Source organism: Mytilus galloprovincialis, chromosome 1 (assembly GCF_965363235.1).
Source record: "Mytilus galloprovincialis chromosome 1, xbMytGall1.hap1.1, whole genome shotgun sequence".
NCBI lineage: Eukaryota > Metazoa > Mollusca > Bivalvia > Mytilida > Mytilidae > Mytilus > Mytilus galloprovincialis.
The window spans coordinates 105,254,507-105,274,370 of record NC_134838.1 but is presented as its reverse complement, the minus strand read 5'-3'; the positions used below and the strand labels follow the sequence as shown (position 1 = coordinate 105,274,370).

Genomic DNA, 19,864 nt, shown 5'->3' with positions numbered 1-19,864 from the left:
GAAATTTGCACTATCATTTTTCTATGTTCATTGAACCCTGAAATTGGGGTTAAAACTCTAATTTGGCATTTAAATTAGAAAGATCATATCATAGGACACATGTGTACTAAGTTTCAAGCTGATTGGACTTCAACTTCATCAAAAACTACCTCAAGACCAAAAACTTTAACCTGAAATTTGCACTTTCATTTTCTCTGTTCAGTGAACCGTGAAATTGGGGTTAAAACTCTAATTTGGCATTAAAATTAGAAAGATCATATCATAGGACACATGTGTACTAAGTTTCAAGCTGATTGGACTTCAACTTCATCAAAAACTACCTTGACCAAAAACTTTAACCTGAAATTTGCACTATCATTTTCTATGTTCAGTGAACCGTGAAATTGGGGTTAAAACTCTAATTTGGCATTAAAATTAGAAAGATCATATCATAGGACACATGTGTACTAAGTTTCAAGCTGATTGGACTTCAACTTCATCAAAAACTACCTTGACCAAAAACTTTAACCTGAACGAACGAACGAACGAACGAACGGACGGACGCACAGACCAGAAAACATAATGCCCCTCTACTATCGTAGGTGGGGCATAAAAAATCAAACATGCCATTATCAGTAACTTTGACTGAGTTGTTATCTTTACAATTTTATTAATACTCACAAAATATAAGCTATAACTCCTATTGACCAGCAATCTACTTCTTTACCATAAGGTAACTGTGCTAATACCTCAGGGGCTGTAAAAATAAACAAACTAAGTTCAAAATCTGTAATTTTTTCACACAAAGTTGTAATAAAATGCTCCGCTGAGTGCACCTGGATACAACCACAGAGGTCCAACCCTGAACAGATTGGGCAAAAAATGACACAATGTTTGCGCTTGATACAGGTCTGAATTTGGATTGTAATTAAATATTTGACACAGAATAACTAGTCAAAGAACTTGGAATTGGTTATATGATTTGAATTTATATTTAATTTTTTGCTTTTGTGCAATACACTATGCTGTTGCGTATTGACCCCCCACCTTTTTGTTGCAAATATTTGAAGAACTTTTTTTTTTACTTTCTGATAGTAACTTCTAGAAATAAATTGACTGCTAATCACCTCAAGACAATGCAACATTTCTGTATACATAATGTAAAAGCAGTGTAACGGAGGTAATCCAAACATACACAACATTGTACTTTAAATGTGTTTGGATTACCTCCCTTACACTGCTTTTAAATTGTCTTAAGTTATTGTCCATTAAACAGGATATCTTTGTGTTTCCTCCTATTTTGCCCCTTACTCCTAAACATTTTAGCCATACCCCCCGCCCCCCCCCCAAGTCAATCCTAACCATCCCTATGTGGTATGGAAACTTGTGGTATAATTTCAGAGAGATTCATACACCATTCCACCAGTTATTGTCTGGAAACTAGAAAAATGCTTATTTGGGCACTTTGTTGGCCCTAATTCCTAAACTGTTAGGACCATAAACCCCAAAATAAATCCCAACCTCCCGTCTGTGTTATTGACCTATGGTTAAATTTTCATAGATTTTTGATTACTTATACTAAAGTTATTGTCCGGAAACCAAATGTCTTTGGAGGATGATGACGACAAGGACAACGTGATACCAATATATGACAGCAATTTTTTTTGTGGTCATATAAAATGCAAAAGATTGAAAATGAAGTATTTTATACTAATCATTTATCATAGTAAGTCTGACCTTTCCAAACCTTCAGATGCAAGTATGTGAGTAAAATATTTGCTGTAGAACTAATTTCAATTAGTTTCTATGATACTGTCTTACTTTTATATCTGTCCTTTTGCTTCAAAGATCAAGGCAATTGTAGTTTACAAACAAAACTATATGACAGGAATATAAGAGATTTTAATGTGTATGACAGATTTCTGGAATAACTTTCATTGAGTGGCCTTGTTATGCCTTTTTCTATTTCTTACACACAGCCACCTTACTAACCCACATATCCTGGTGTTCCACAGGCGGTTGCCATGGTTCCTGATTCTTCTGTCTTTGATAAACCAAAATCACTGATCATTATTTTGGAGTCTTCATCAGCACTGTGATACAACAGGTTTTCAGGCTAAAATATATAAATATTTTATTGGTATAAAGATCACAGAACTACTAATAAGAATGGCTATTTGTTTGTTGATGAATCATTCATAAACACCTTTTAACTTCTTATTTAGAAAAACAATGACATCTTGACCTCTTTAATATTTTTTTTTATATGATCTTGAGGCCTTTATCATTTTTTTAAATATCATCTTTAAATCATTATGAGTTTATTTTTTAATATCATCTTGAAACCTTTATTGATGTCTTACTAATGTCAAGAGTCAAACTCTTTATGAGACACAAAAATCTGTGCTATTAATTTTTTTATGACTAATTTAACTGTTTCTACGGTCTTTAAAATTCTCGAAAGAGTACAGCCAAATATATTTTTTTCTGACTAAAACATAAAAATATAACTTTCAGCAATAACATTTGACTGGATTGATTGTGTCACTAAGAGATTAATGTATATGATCAGATTAACATGAAATAAATGAGGTTTAACCATCCCCATTTGTTCTTTCAATTGATTATATTTTATAAAATTTAGAATTTTTGAACAATTGAAATTGAGACTATCTCGGGGGCTATGTTTTAAATGTCAATTACTATGTCGAATGGCCTAACTTTTTTGAATTAACATTAACTAATGGCTCAACTGGGATCGTCACATAATACTGACAATTTTTTTTCTATTCCAAAGAGTGCATGGCTGTTTTAAAAGGCCTTTTAAAGCTATGAAAAATGCAGAAAATCGCCTCATGAAATCTGACTCTGGAAAAAAAAGCAGGCATTCAAAGATACAGGAAATGAAGCAAGGATACAGGTTATGAAAGAAATAGTGTTATAACCTGTCTGGCATGAGGGCATCTTCTCAATTGATGCCAGAAAAGAAACAATCAACTCAACTGGCACACTAGACACTTTAGGGATAGTTTTGTCCAAATTTGAAACAAACCTACTTAATTTTAGAGCAAAGGATTTTTTTTTACAGTTTAGGACTATCAAAACCAAAGGAATGGCAAAAGCTGACATGCACCTGATACAAGGAAGCCTAGTACGCTGGAATTCAGCTTAGAATAGCTTAAAACAGAGACATATGATAACATGATATAAAGTATATTTTAATATTTATTCCCTTTGAGAATTAATAACATAAAGCAGTGTTATTCTGACATTTGAAATTATTAGAGTTGGTTGTACAATAAATCAAAAGATGACTGATTGAACAGACATCTGAAACAAGTTTATTTACACTTAATATGTAGTTTTATCTCAAAAGACGCAGTCTGCCCATTTTATCTCATAAGGCAAAGATGTCAAGCTTACTCAATAATAAAGTGTTGATTGAAAATTTATTTTTGTCTCCAAGGAATCAGAGTAATAAAACCAGATTAGTTATAATGATATCTTGAAGTTATATTGAACAGGAAGCCAGGGATTCTGATTCAATTCTGTACTAGAGAGTTAGAACGCAATGATACAATTCTATTTTCTGGTAATAAGTTTTTCTTTTTTCAAGTATGATTTACTCTGACTAAATCAATTTTAATGTTATAAAAGATATAAAATGTACTTAAACTCCGAAGAATGATTCAAAATATTTTAAAAGTGTGAATAAGTTGAATTTGATGTAATATTTTAAATTGAATAAAAACGCAGAACATCCAAAACATAATTAGCCATAGCACATATCAGCATATTACAACTGAATTATTTCTCCCACCACAAAATTATTTCGTTCATTACCCATTTCCTTGTTCATTTCAACATCATTACAAATAAACAAAATAATTGTTAAAAAGAGGTTGAAAAAATGTAAAGTTTCCTCTAATCTCAAAAAGACGTTATAATTTCTAATCTTTGTAAAAGAAATACACTTTGACATAAACCCTTAGGTTGAAATTATGGGTCAATTTATGATTTTTTTCAAATCTTATGTATAAGCATTGGATGCTTTATTTACTTTCAAATTGGTTACCAAAAACAATAATTATGTCTAGACAAATCAGCGATTATCTAGAATATTACTGATCAAGACTTCATCATTTTGTTTTTCTTATTAGGGAAGATATTGGAGTTTAGATGATCTTCATGTCTGTATTGTTTTCCTATATAATAGACATACTTTCCCAATTCATCAAATGATGATCAAAGTGATGGATTGTTATTTAATGTACAGTGGCACATATTACATACTGTACATATCAGGTTGAGAATCAGTTATATGACAAGAGTGTACAAACCGAATGGTTTCGCCTGCTTTTCTGATCATAATTGATTTTTACATTGGAAGTCTACATAACACTTAACAGGTTTAACTACAGGTATCACATAACATTATCATTTTCAAAGATATATGAAAATGATGTCAAGGTCAGATGAACCCTGCTAGACAGAAATGTACATTATACAATGCTTTATACCCCAAATATATAGTTGAACTATTGCTCATAGTCTCTGATAAAACAAACCTAAACAGGAAAATGTAATGTTAACCAATGAACCATGAAAATGAGGTCAAGGTCAGAAATATTTTACAAGATAGACATGCATACCTTACAATTGTTTCATACATTATTTATAGTTGCCCTTTCAACATTACTTTAGAAACTGACCTAAGCAAGGAAACTTGACCAATGGACATGAAAATGAGGTCAAGGTCTGGTGAACCCTGCCAGCAGATGGACATGGAAATTTTAAAATGAAAAACACCCAAGTTTAGTTGACCTATTGTTTATCTATAAAGTGGAGTTTAACAACCAAAACTGAACCTTGATCAGATCCATGAAATGAGGTCAAGGGGATAAGGTCTAAAGGACATGTAGACATTGCAATGATTCTATATATTAATTATATTGTTGTTTTATTACTTATAATAAGTGAGAAAATCAGGTGATAAAAACATTAGACACCATATTATTATCTACATTTTCTTATGGCCTATATCTATTGATTTTGTTTGAACCTATCTTTCTTTCGATAACCTTTCCAATATCTGCTACTTCCCTAATTTGGACCTCTGTTTCAGACTGACTATTCACAACTTTTTATGATCTTTTGAGTTTATATCCTTTTTCTATTTTTTTCTGTCGGTTGCATTTTTCAGTACCTTTAGATCTCGATGTACAACTCCTCTATCATGCATATAATCCACAGCTTCCAGAATCTGTCGTATCAAATCACTAGCATCTTTTTCTGTGTAACTTCCTTTTTCTACAATTCTGTCAAACAATTCACCACCGGTAACTCTGTAAAAAATTGAAGAATAAAATAAATCTGGAATTTTTTCATTGATCTACAGTACAGGCTAGGGTTTGTCAAAGTCCAATATTAACCAAAGTGTTATGAAAAATTAAAAGTATTTGTAATCTTGGCTTTTTTTACTATACAAATCATATAGAGTGAGGTGCTCATTTTCGCCACATCTTTCCATGTTTTCTACACTTTATGTTCAGGTCTAAATGTTTTTGAAGTATACTGATATTTCTATATGAAGATAACTTCAAATGCAAAATATACTTAAGCTTGAAAACCGGTTTGTTTTAAGAAAATCATCTGAAAAGTTAGATTAAAGGGTGTTTGAAATTTCCGGATGTTTTGTCAATGGGGGACACATATTCGCCGTTTTTACACATCTATTTAAAACCAAATAACCGCAGCTTTTAACAATTTTTATCAAATCAATTGCATTATAGATGAATAGCAGACATTTCAAAGGTATAAACAATTCAAAATTAGGGCATTCAGTCAAATATTTACTTAGAAATACTTCTTTGAAATCGTGATTTTTATTCAGGAAATTGTCCGAAAATCGTTGTCCGTTTTTCGGTCATTTTCGGTAGGAGCCGCAATTTTGTCTCAGTTTAAAAAAATATTATATTTGTTATAAAAATATAATTTACGGGTACATTTCTCCCATTTCAGCCATCTTTTGAAGTTTTTACACCTCATAATCCTTAAACGGCGAAATTGTGTCCCCGGCGAAAATGAGCACCCCACTCTAACAATATTTTGTTGTTGATTATTTTGAAGGCATTTATGCATGTTTACTAACCCTGTGTTTAAAGGTACATAGTTTGTCTGAAGTGTATTTTTTTTATTTTGTCATATTTTTGTGTTATTCTTGAGGTGAATGTAGTATAATTTTTAACATTATAATTTGGTTGAAATATTTATATAACAAATGTTAAAAAAATATGTGAACTAAGTTTTTTATCCTACATTGAACTTTTGATGTTGTCACTAACAGTCTTCATAATAATTGTGACGTCAACTTTTCTACAAATTCTTCCATAAATCAGGATTTATTGCACAAAAATATCAAGCTCACATATTATCAGTAAATAATTCTGACATAATATCGGCTTACTAGAATATTGGCCACAATAAAATCTAATATTATCCAATTACCATACACTTGTGCTACAAGTTTCTTCCTAATATCATTTATAATTTATCTCACAGGAATAAAATGTTACACATTGTCATGATTTTCGAATAATTTTGCCAAATCATCTGAACAGAAAACAGCTCATCTCAGTGAAGTTTCAATTCAATTCACATATTCCTGTGCATTCAAAGACATAAAAAAGAACATCAAACAATATGCTATTAGCATGATGCAATGGTGTGCAGTCAGGCAAACTCTTCTATCTCAATAAAGGAACTATGTCTGAATTCTATATCCAGTGGTTTTCTATGGTTTTGGCACTGTATCAAAAATTTTAATTCCCTAATTAATGCTAAATTTTAGCAAATGAATAAATTTTCAATTTAAAAGTCATACTTTTGCCTAAAATTGCTTGCATTTACTTCATTTGATCTCTGGAGGATATTGTTATAAGTTGTCTCATTGGCAATCATAACACATTTTCTTGTTCTTGTAAGTAAAATGTTCAATATTTTTTTCAGGGCCCCAGTTTTGTAACAGATAAGTCATCATTTGCTAAACATGGATTAAATTTTAGTTCACACCAGAATACACTTAATTGAAATTCATTACAACAAAAGTGAGAACAAGGATTTGGGCAAAACTTTATTGTTTAGTTATATGTACAAATTTTCCTATGCATCAATCTTGATCTGAAGCTTGGTCACTTAAAAGTTCCACCCTACTGATGCAGGATATGCAATACTTACAATTCCATAACTAAGTATACATGTGATTTGTCTTCAAATACATCAAGCAGTTTTACAATGTTTGGGTGATCTAACCTGAAATCAAAAAGAAATAACATTATTAAGTTTTCCAATTTTAAATATATTGAAAATAGCTGTAAACTGTATGGTCATTGTGCTAATGGTAATGCATACTAAATAAAGCTTAATTTTGACATTACATGATTAACCCCTTTTATAGCTGACTATGCGGTATGGGCTTTGCTCATTGTTGAATTCCGTACGGTGAGCTATATTTGTTAATTTTTGTGTCATTTTGGTCTCTTGTGGAGAGTTGTCTAGTTGGCAATCATACCACATCTTCTTTTTTTATATAGATAATTACAAGAGTGCACACGCTGAAATGTCTCGCCTTCTATACTAATCATTGATATTTAATGATGATAGTCCTAAATATAAAGCTAAGCTTTATTACAACTGTCACATAAACTTAACATTAACCAAGATAACTAAACAAAGACCAATGAACCTTGAAAATGAGGTCAAGGTCAGATGAACCATGCCAGGCAGACATGTACAGCTAACAATGCTTCTATACAACATATATAGTTGACCTATTACTTATAGTTTAAGAAAAATAGACCAAAACACAAAAACTTAACACTGTGCAATGAACCGTGAAAATGAGGTCACGGTCAAATAAAACCTGCGCAACTGACATAAAGATCATAAAATATTTCCATACACCAAATATAGTTGACCTATGGCATATAGTATTAGATAAAAAGACCAAACCTCAAAAACTTAACTTTGACCACTGAACCATGAAAATGAGGTCAAGGTCACATGACATCTGCCCGATAGACATATACACCTTACAATCATTCCATACAACAAATATAGTAGACCTATTGCATATAGTATGAGAAAAACAGACCAAAACACAAAAATTTAACTATAACCACTGAACCATGAAAATGAGGTCAAGGTCAGATGACACCTGCCAGCTGGACATTTACACCTTACAGTCCTTCCATACACCGAATATACTAGCCCTATTGCTTATAGTATCAGAGATATGGACTTGACCACCAAAACTTAACCTTGTTCACTGATCCATGAAATGAGGTCGAGGTCAAATGAAAACTGTCTGACAGACACGAGGACCTTGCAAGGTACGCACATATCAAATATAGTTATCCTATTTCTTATAATAAGAGAGAATTCAACATTACAAAAAATCTGAACTTTTTTTTCAAGTGGTCACTGAACCATGAAAATGAGGTCAAGGACATTGGACATGTGACTGACGGAAACTTCGTAACATGAAGCATCTATATACAAAGTATGAAGCATCCAGGTCTTCCACCTTCTAAAATATAAAGCTTTTAAGAAGTGAGCTAACACCGCCGCCGCCGAATCACTATCCCTATGTCCAGCTTTCTGCAACAAAAGTTGCAGGCTCGACAATAAAACTATAAATTCAGAAATTAATGTGTTTAGTATTGTGAATCACTGATTACTCAGTAAAATGCAAGTTCTTATTAATGCCATTGCAACATTTTGTGAAGGAAAATCACTACTGAAATTATGATGCAAATTTTTATCAATGCGACCTAAGACTGTCACATTTATCATGTTAATACAAACATCGCAATAATTTCTGAATTTATGGTATTAATACTCAATATTTGTGTGCATTAATCCTATGCAATATAGTACTGATTATTGAAGCATTTATACAAATAGATTCAATTTCCCTACAGTGCAATTAAATATAATTATAATGATGTTTTTTTACCCTGTATCCACTTAAGATACTTATGGTATCAGGTTCCATTATTATATAATATTTCATCATTTCGAATGATTTCCATTAACAGTTACTGTAAATTTTGATCCATAAATTATATGAATTTACCTATTTGGAACACAATAAATTACATATTGTATTTAAATGATTGATTGTTTGCACAATGTAATTAGGATGAAATCACACTTTAACTAGATGTATTAAGCTAAATGATTGAAGTTTACTTAATGTCCAGTGGCAAACATTTCAAATATATTAGGGTTAATATCACACAGAATATAGCATGAAATATTTGGTTCATTGATTGTTATTTGCTAAACGTCCAGTGGCAAACATTTCAAATAAATTTAGGGTAATATCTAACAAATCATTGCATGACATATTATTGGAAAAATTTTCAAATATATTTAGGGTAATATCTCACAAAACAATGAATGATATATTTGTTTCTTTGATTGTTGTTTATCTAATGTCCAGTGGAAAATATATCAAAAATATGAAGGATGAACTAAGGACAAATAAAGCAATACATTTATTTGACAGGGTCCATAAAGTGGTCAACAGAGATAATCAGAAGAAAAATTGGACTGGCCAGGCCATATGAAAAATTGTTCTTCAATATTGTACATATATCTATTTAGAATTCTTTCATGGTTTTTATATTGTCTGCCTACTGCTTTTAATCAATACCAAAAGCACAAACAAATATCTGTTTTCTTCTCACATAACAAATAAATAATTGTTTTGCTAATTTATATTCCAGTACAATAGTAATTTTTTTATCTGGTTCCATAAAATGACTAATGAAAAATAGATACCAGTTCATTATCAGCTTCAGAAGACCTATAAAATAACAAAACAGAAGCCATATAAATCAATATATCTAACTTCTGATTGAACACTTTTAACTTGATATTGGTGATTTCATGTTACAAAAAATATCTTTGTAATTCTAATAAAACACAACTTCTTTTTTATTCAATTTGGAGAAAATATAATGTATAAGATTAATATTGATCTAATGACTTTTCTGAGTGATTATTAAATTTTCAATTTGTGCTGACTATATATGACAGACTAATTTTGTTGATACTTGTGTCTTGTAAATTAGATACAATGTCAAGACCTATACATTTCCTGAAATAATTTTGATGATATTGCTTTTTGCGAAGAAACTAGAACAACAGTCTGACACAGTTCTGACTTCCATCTCACACAGCGAGTTACTTAGTTAACTAGGTTTTATCAATGATTATTTACAGGAAAATATCTGACACAATCATTGTTCAGACATCAGGTATTGAATCATATCCAACACAACTACATGTAATACTGCTACATTGTATTTTTCTTTTCTTTATTCTTTCAAAAGTTTTGTCTTACACTATGCAACATTGTGTGTCATAAGCTTAAATAATTCTTATTTAAATCTGTATTAAGAAATGTCAAAAAACAGCATTAAATGATATAATCTCAAATATTAGTATTTAAAAAAAAAAGATATCTTTTATCTGTGCACTGACATCAAGCATCATATCAATAGGTTGGGTCAACAAGAAATAGATGAAAAAGACATCACACAAAAAAGTTTACATAATCATGTAAAAGTGTCAAATTGTAAGAGGTTGCACTTGTGTAAATATAGACAATGCAATTCCCCATAGAAACTACCTTTACAGCTAAGCTTAAACTGTGCCACTTTTACTATGAAGTTTCGTAAAAAATTCTATCCTAGAATGGAAAGTTGATAAGAGCAACTATTTTATTCAAAGGTCAAACATAGGGCTGTACGGCATATTTTCAACATTTATATGCCCAAACATCTAAGAGTTTAAATATATACTAAAATTCTGTACTACCCTTCCCTTCACTTTGGGTTTTCCTAAGAATTAAATTTTCACAGCTTAGAAACATATTATAGCTATTCATAAAGGTTTACAAATAAGAACAGTATAAGTTATAGGTGGAACAGTAGTATTTCCTGACCCATAAGGGATAATGATAGCCATTTTAGAATTTTCACCACTTTCTAACACTGCCAAAAATTCTTTATTCACAGTTCACTGATCTTAACTGAAGTACTTTCATTTTACTATTCAGAAATGTATGTAAAGCATGACCGTTTACTTTTTTGGCTATTTTTAAAAACCTAAGGCCACTAGTGCTTTTAGGTCTTTTATCGTGCAGTGATTATAAAATTTAAAAAAAATCTCAAAAATTAAATTTCATATTTTTCTACACCTGATTCAGCCCTCAGTTTGGGAAAGTATGTTCTGTAGATACTGTTTTTTATGTCCAATCTCACTGTTCAGATACATTGGCTTAGGTAGGGTACACAAAAGAGCAACCTTAATTCTGGAATGCAAATACTACTGTGCTACCTTATAACAGTATAAAGTATGGACAGCTGTGTTAACAAATTTATAAGAAAATATGTGAAAATATGTGATGAATTGGCAGATGGAACAACAGTTTGAGACCTATAAATCAACACCCACTAAACACAATCTTAGCATAGAGATTTATATTAATAATCACGAAAGACAAAGAAAATTAATTCTTTCTTCACAGCTCAACGATGATCAATGCTTTTGAATTGGGACAAATTGTTGGAAACCCCTTTTAAAATTGGCTGGATCTGACCTTGATTTTAAACCACAAAATCTTTAAATGTCTGTACAAAGTTAGTAGCCAGTAACTAATTCAGAAGATGTGGTTGGTTGCTGTCCTCCATATTAGTTTCAGAATAAATCACAAAATTATTTTTCTCTGTAGAATTGTTTGACATTTTGCCATGGAGGGTCTTTTATAGGTAAGTATATGGTATGGGTTTTGTCCTTTGTTGATTGATTGATTGCTGTTGTTTTAATTCCAGTACTATTGGTTATATTCTGGCAGTCAGTTACAACTGATGGAGGAGGAGGCAGAATTCAGAGAAGAGAACCACTGACCTGTGGCAGGAAAACTGCATTCCTACTCCTTATTTCAACATTGGGTGCATATTGCATATTTTTTTAATATTAACTATATCTTTTTCATAAGCAGCAAAAAGCATATCTATTTTTCATATAAAGAAGTACCTTGATTTCAAAGGATTGTCCGAAAACTGAGGAAGTATCAAACAATGACTGTCATTAGTTCTGTTTTAAGCATTCAGTGTAAATGAATATATAAGGAATATTTAACTTAAACTCATTTTTCAAATTTCTTTTGAAGATCAGGAATGAAGCCAACATTTAAAATGAGAATTCTGTCTTAATGGAAAATGAAAGAAAAAAGAGAATTTACACTTGATTGTCAACTGTTATGTATTATAATCTAATTTTTAGTTTTCCCATTCCTTTTACTCTGGCCTTGAGAATTTTCAATCAATTTATTTCTTCAACCCAGGGAAAAACAATCTAATCAAACACTAGTTTGTGCTTGAAATTGAAACAAAACATTGTATCACAAAGAGAAAATGAATTTTTAATCTGGATGCAAGTTTTAAGTTTTTAGCAAAACACAATTACAAAAAGCAATTATTTACAAGTCTTTTTAAGTTGTTTGATTGATGAATTCAAATGAAATCCTAATCAAATGCAGTTTTATAAAATGCTCTTAAAATGTGTGAAACAAGTTGTGTATAAATTTTCAGCCTTATTACTTTCACTAATATGTTTAATGTTGCTAAAGATCTTCATATTTAAGATTTTCTTGATCCAATTTCCTTTCCATTACATCACCAAATAATTATTATTGTTTTTGTGTTGGAACATGTAAATAGTATTATGGACACCAATCACTTTATTTCCTTTGTTAATTTCGTTTTGGGGATTTTTGGCAATGAGGAAGTAGAATATCAAAACAATTGAAAAATGTTACATGGAATGGCATAACCAGATGAAGCCAGTTGCCATATTTTGATAAGTAATGATTTGTAGTGATGGCATGGCATAACCAGATGAAGGCAGTTGCCATATATTGATAAGTTATGATTTGTTGTGATGGCATGGCATAACCAGATGAAGGCAGTTGCCATATATTGATAAGCTATGATTTGTAATAATGGAATGGCATAACCAGATGAAGGCAGTTGCCATATATTGATAAGCTATGATTTGTTGTGATGGCATGGCATAACCAGATGAAGGCAGTTGCCATATATTGATAAGCTATGATTTGTTGTGATGGCATGGCATAACCAGATGAAGGCAGTTGCCATATATTGATAAGTTATGATTTGTAGTGATGGCATGGCATAACCAGATGAAGGCAGTTGCCATATATTGATAAGTTATGATTTGTAGTGATGGCATGGCATAACCAGATGAAGGCAGTTGCCATATATTGATAAGTTATGATTTGTTGTGATGGCATGGCATAACCAGATGAAGGCAGTTGCCATATATTGATAAGCTATGATTTGTAATAATGGAATGGCATAACCAGATGAAGGCAGTTGCCATATATTGATAAGCTATGATTTGTAATAATGGAATGGCATAACCAGATGAAGGCAGTTGTCATATATTGATAAGCTATGATTTGTTGTGATGGCATGGCATAACCAGATGACGGCAGTTGCCATATATTGATAAGCTATGATTTGTTGTGATGGCATGGCATAACCAGATGAAGGCAGTTGCCATATATTGATAAGCTATGATTTGAAGTTATGTCAAACACCGAAAATCTATGAATGTAGTTACTGAAAAGTTAAAAAAAAATTGGTATACATTCATTTCATTTTAAAGATACAATTTTTCCACAAAAGGAAGTACACATTGAAGCACAGTCATGGCAAAGTGTATGACATCAACAGATGAGGCTAGAAGCCATATATTGAAATTCTATTACTTGTGGCTACTGAGAAAAATGCAACAGAAATGTATTGAAGACAAGGAGTTGACAGGTCAACAAGTATAATAACACCCATCTTTTGGAGTGGCTTGGAATGATATATTCTCTCCAACTGATTAAGTGTCCTAAATCTGTTCACTATCTCATTCTTTGGACTACCATCATTCATAAATATATGCATCAATTGAGAAGCAAATTGGTATTTTTAAACTATTATTTTTTTATATGATTTTTTTTAATTTAGATTTCGTTTACAGATAAATCAAGTTTTGATCACATCCTGCTCAATAAATATCACATGAAGTAATGGTTTCCCCAGTAATAATTTTTACAAAAATCCTTCCGTTTATGGGACTTATAAATTAAATACAACTCTACCCAATCATAAAGTATTGTGAATGATATATTAAATCCAATAGGGAGGCAAAGGCCATTTTATTTTTACATTTAATGATAAAACTCATATATCATGGAAGACTTCATGACATGGGTAGAGGATATTAATATAAAATTATGTAAAAATGTGAATGTCAAATATCAAACTTCAATCCAATTCTACGCACTATGGAATACAAAGTTGAGCCAGCAAAAGAACTTGTTTCCTTATTTCATAATATTCATTGAAAAGGTCATTCCATTGTAAAAGTCATAAAATATGTTTCAGGAAAACCCTACAACAATTTATTTACCCACAATTTGAAAATCTCCTAAAACAAATCAATCTTTGAATTGCTTAGTTCAATTGAAATATTCCATTTGAAGTTTTGCCACATTTTGAATAGTTTTAAAGGAATGCTAAAACATTTATTCAACGGCTTATAACTCCTTAGAAAGTTGTTGAATCAAAATGACAAATTTTGAGGTCAGGAGTATAAGATGACAAATTATCCTACCAAGTATGAAAGCTTTATGACAAACGGTCTCTGAGTATTGATATGTTTCAGACTGGAGAGAAAGAAGGAGATCATTGCCATATTTTTTGGCAGTGTGAGACAGGGATGGGGTTGATTACTTTAAAATGTAATCGATTACATTACAATTACTTGTAATCAGAAATGGCATGATTACTGATTACATAGGATTACACTGCAAAATGTAATCAATTACAGCTAATTATGATTACTAATTACAACTACCCCATACCTGGTGTGAGATGCAGAAGTATGATAAAAGGACACTATATCACTGTTTATGTTTGATCCTTGTTTTCAATGTCGTTTTTGTCAGTCAGATACGATTTATTTGAATTTACACATTATCTGTCGGCGATTTTCTGTATAAAGCTAGCGGTTGAACAAAATGAACATTGCTGTCATGAATAATAATGATGAAAATAAGTTTTGAGATCGTTTATTTGGAAACTTTGGTGAAAAGGTCTGCAAAGTTATTTTTCAGAATACAGAATTATTTTCTTTCCAGTGAAAGGTCCATCGGGCGTAGCTAGTAACCAAGTCGAAAGTCCGATTAAAAAGAGGAAGGTCGCGGACTTTGGACCACCACTAATTTGAACCCCTACCCCAAATTGAAAAGATACGAAAATTTGTTTTCTAATTTGAAATTGCCACCAACAGTTACGAACAGTTGAACTTATATAATAGACTACTGACGTAGTTGTACTACATATAGATGACAAACAATATTCCTATGACTTTTGCCATTTGGGAAAACTAAACTACTTGTCTTTGTAGATTTTAGGCGATGAAATATTTCATACAATTGTTCTTTGACATCTTAGCCAAAAGCACAGGCAATAATAAACTACATAAGGATTCCTAATGAGCACTACTTCCTATGTGCAACTTCAAAACTTTTGGGTGATTCGACGACCATTTAAGGTTTTTCTGGTCATATTTTTTGTAATCCAGAATTAAAGGTATTAAAAAAGTGTTCAATTAGTTATATATAACATAGTAGCAAGCTAGATAATAACAACGGCATGTATTTCAGCATTTATTGGGTAGAACACATATCTAGGGTGCTCGCATAATGCAGCTTAACTGCATAAAAATATAATCTAAATGGTCGTAATGAAGTTTTTCCATTAACTGGGATATTAGTTATAATTAGACAGTAAAAGGGGCACAGTAAGTCTCCATTGGGATACTAAATACATGGTAGTTATTTTTTTTTATGGAATTTCCATCCATAATAAAGGAAATATGTTTTGTCTAATTAAAGAACAATTACATCTATTAAATTTCAAATGAGAATAGATATATCACCAAAAATGGTAAAGTTACTTGGAAATTAATTTTACAATCCAAGAAAAAAAAGCTTTAGCATAATCTAACAATATGTATTATAAATAGCTTGAATGTTACAAAGCAACAAACACTTCCATAAATCTGATTTTTGTAAACTGGTGCATTATTTCTTTTGTTTATAAAAAATCTTCTGCATGGAGAATACATATTCTGGTAAAACTGTTTATTAGATGTTTATCTTTTTTATATTTCTTGTTCATATTTTAGTGACTACATTTGGCCTATGTCTGTATTTTACTCCTTAATATAGACTGACTTATTTGTGGTAGACTTATTTATTGCAAAGAACATTTTAATCAATACATGTTATAGGCAAAATAAGCAAAAGGAGAATGATCTGTGTCAATACTTTTTTTGACAAGCACTGCCAGTACTTTTCGTGAAGTCTGTACAAATCAACGATTTTGTCACATCAAATCTTAAGTTTTAGACGAGATATTGACAATGATCAATTACACTGAAATGTGAATAAACAAATTGGTAAATAACATCTTGGTAATCATTGATATCTGCAAAACAAAGACATAACTATGACTATCTTATAAAGACTATTGACATAAAAGGCAAATGATTACCGATAAATATGAATTCTTATTGTTACAGAAACTTGATGAAACTCTTTTCGATAACTGATTTTTTTATGCATTTAGAACAAATGAAATTCAATATATACTACATAACTCTGCTTGAAGAAATATTATACCTAAAAGCAAGGAGATGATACATCACCGATATGAAATATAAATATTAAAACATATTACCCATTATCTATTTATAATACAGTTGATGTATATAATACAGTAGTTATGAATTGTTAAATTCAAAAAGCATAGGAGGTATTTTGAATCAGTATTTTGACAGAACAAACAGATTAAAATGGAAGTGATATTTACAAGAAATAATCAACTTCATCTATTGATGAACAAAGGTTTCTGAAGGAAAATAAACAATTTTTACCAATTTCTGGAGAACAAATTCAAATATGGGCAATTTGTATTATAACAAAATTCTGTCTCAACTTGTTATTTTGTGCATTAACAAGTAGATTGTCTTTACTAGATCATATTATGAAAACCAATTTCAGATATTTAAGTGATAAAATTGAAATTGAAATAGATGTCTGAATTTGTTTTAGAAACAAATTAATGTTTTATGACATAAATTGTATCATTCTACTTCCTCATGCTGTAAATGCTTCTTTGTTCAAGAAAGAACGGTAAATGTCGCAAAGTTCCTCAGTTACAGATTTTACATGTTCTTTGTTCAAGAAAGAATGATAAATGCTGCAAATTTCAACAGTTACAGATTTTACAGGTACTAAGTTTTGGTAATGTATTAGCTATATATATATATAGGGTATTGTCAGTTTAGCTTTAAGCTATAAGTTTTAAATGTTGGACACCCATTCCCCCTTGGTATTTTTTTTGAAAAGAGAGACAACTCTTATAACATAAATCCAATATTGTATTTGTCCTTATCAATGATTTTTGAATGAGTTACATGTGTCTATAATGGAATATATGAGTATTCAGTAAACAGGAAGTGGATAAGAGATGACAGGGAAAAAGCATCATTAAGTATAGCATCCTTAAATAAAGCTTCATACCAAATTTAAGGAGGCCCAGAGTGTTATTTCTGAAAAAAAATGTGACAAAGATGTGATGAGAACAGATTGACAGAAGAATGATGGGACAGATGTCAACCAGGAAAACATCATCAGAGCTGGGTATTAAAATTATCAGGGAAAACTTTCAAAGGAAAGAACCAAAATACCTTTTGTCATATTAAGTCATATTTATTATTTTTTCCCCATCTGTAATATCAGTAATGGCTTCATGTTTTATTCCATGGAGACCTTTTAAAATAAAAAAAAACATCTTTGATTTGTTTTTCAAAGGATGAAGTTTTATGAAATAGGATTTGAAGTCTGCAAATAATCTCTGGAGGGACTTTGAAATACAGGTTAAAGAGTACATACTGGTGAACATAGTTTAAGTTCAACTCAATTATTTTTTTACCTTATTTTAGATTCATTTTAAAAGCATGATGCATCATAATAATCTTAATGAGTTGTTTACTTCCTTTTTTCACATAGTTTCCAGTTATTGACTAAAAGTTTAGTGTCATAACTGAAGTACTATGTAAAAGCTTGATTCTACTACTCCTTGTAAGATTGCCACTTTTGTAATAGCTTCCAGAAAATTCTCTGTTCAATGTTATCACAAACTGGGATCAACAGGGTCTCTGTTTATTCAATAAATTGAAATAAACAGCAATTACCATTGGACACAAAATAATTATATTTGCCATGGTCGACTGAATCATCTGAAAGACTTCAATAATAGATAAGTGTCAGTACAAAGATGGAAGTCCAGTGACAAATGTCCCCTAGAGTCTTTCACACACACCTTAATTAAATATTATACAAATTGAAAAAAAATCTGGTAACACAATTTTTATGTAATTATCCTGGCAATCTACGTATACCTTTAGAAAATGTTTGTTGCATTGTCTGTACAAAGCAAATCTGTCTTTGTAAGATACATATAAAAATTCTGAACCAAACACACATAGTTATGATGTCCTACTTATGCCAAAACCTGAAACCTCTATACTGATATATAATATAATGCTATTTCAAATCAGAAATATATAAAATTATGTTAAATTGGTTCTGCTATTAGTTTTGAATTTACATAGATATCTTTCTCTTCTTTCCTTCCCAGTTGGTCAATGATGACCCTAAGTGCTCAAACCAACTCCGTTTTTTACCAGGTTTACTTTTGTACTAATTAAAATCCTGACAATACATGAGATATTTGACTCTGGACATTAAGCTGACAACAATCAATCAATCATGGCATATGTAACTCATAGCTGGGAACAGTATATCTATCATTACAATATATAATTATGTTCCTGCTCATAGGAATCTATACAATACCTCTGTAGAACTCTGATTTCATTCTCTAGTGAGTCTTCTTTGCCCAGTAAACCTTTCCTATCAATACATTTGACGGCTTGTAACGTTCCAGCGTGAGTTCTATCTTCTACTAAGAATACTTCTGAGAAGGCACCACTGAAAAACAGAAAGAAGAATGATAAAAAGTGGGGAATTATTACATTAATTAAATTTGTACAAAATGTTATCATAGTGTTACGGTATATCTTTTTTGTACACTCTTTGAAAAAGAACAGAATACATGTGAATTATTGAAATGAAAGGCAAATATCCACAAAAAATGCATATTTTCTCGCTGCGTTAAAGACCCATTGATGGCAGTGATAGAGTATGAATGTGATGATTTCTTTAAGCTAAAATCATTGTATTTGCCTAGGAAAATTGTGAGAAACAAATCTATGTTCTTTCTTACATAAGAGTGAGTGAGTGAGTGAGTGAGTGAGTGAGTGAGTGAGTGAGTGAGTGAGTGAGTGAGTGAGTGAGTGAGTGAGTGAGTGAGTGAGTGAGTGAGTGAGTGAGTGAGTGAGTGAGTGAGTGAGTGAGTGAGTGAGTGAGTGAGTGAGTGAGTGAGTGAGTGAGTGAGTGAGTGAGTGAGTGAGTGAGTGAGTGAGTGAGTGAGTGAGTGAGTGAGTGAGTGAGTGAGTGAGTGAGTGAGTGAGTGAGTGAGTGAGTGAGTGAGTGAGTGAGTGAGTGACAGATTGTTTTAAAACTATAGTCCTTTTGATGCTTCATAGCAGGACTAAAAAAACATTGAAAATGCTGAAACTAAATCCAGATTCATTGGTTGTT

General features: G+C 31.2%; 1 protein-coding gene across 1 annotated transcript in view; it reads right to left on the bottom strand.

Moving 5' to 3' along the window:
• Window positions 1–19,864, bottom strand: part of LOC143048631 (calcium/calmodulin-dependent protein kinase type 1-like) — a 59,520-nt gene that overhangs the window by 15,748 nt on the left and 23,908 nt on the right. Inside the window, exons 2-6 of the mRNA XM_076222422.1 lie at window positions 19,058–19,192; window positions 7,216–7,290; window positions 5,186–5,324; window positions 1,972–2,095; window positions 661–736 (exon numbers count right to left, since the gene is read on the bottom strand). Of these exons, the coding sequence (XP_076078537.1) occupies window positions 661–736; window positions 1,972–2,095; window positions 5,186–5,324; window positions 7,216–7,290; window positions 19,058–19,192 (549 nt within the window). The remainder of the gene's footprint in view (window positions 1–660; window positions 737–1,971; window positions 2,096–5,185; window positions 5,325–7,215; window positions 7,291–19,057; window positions 19,193–19,864) is intronic.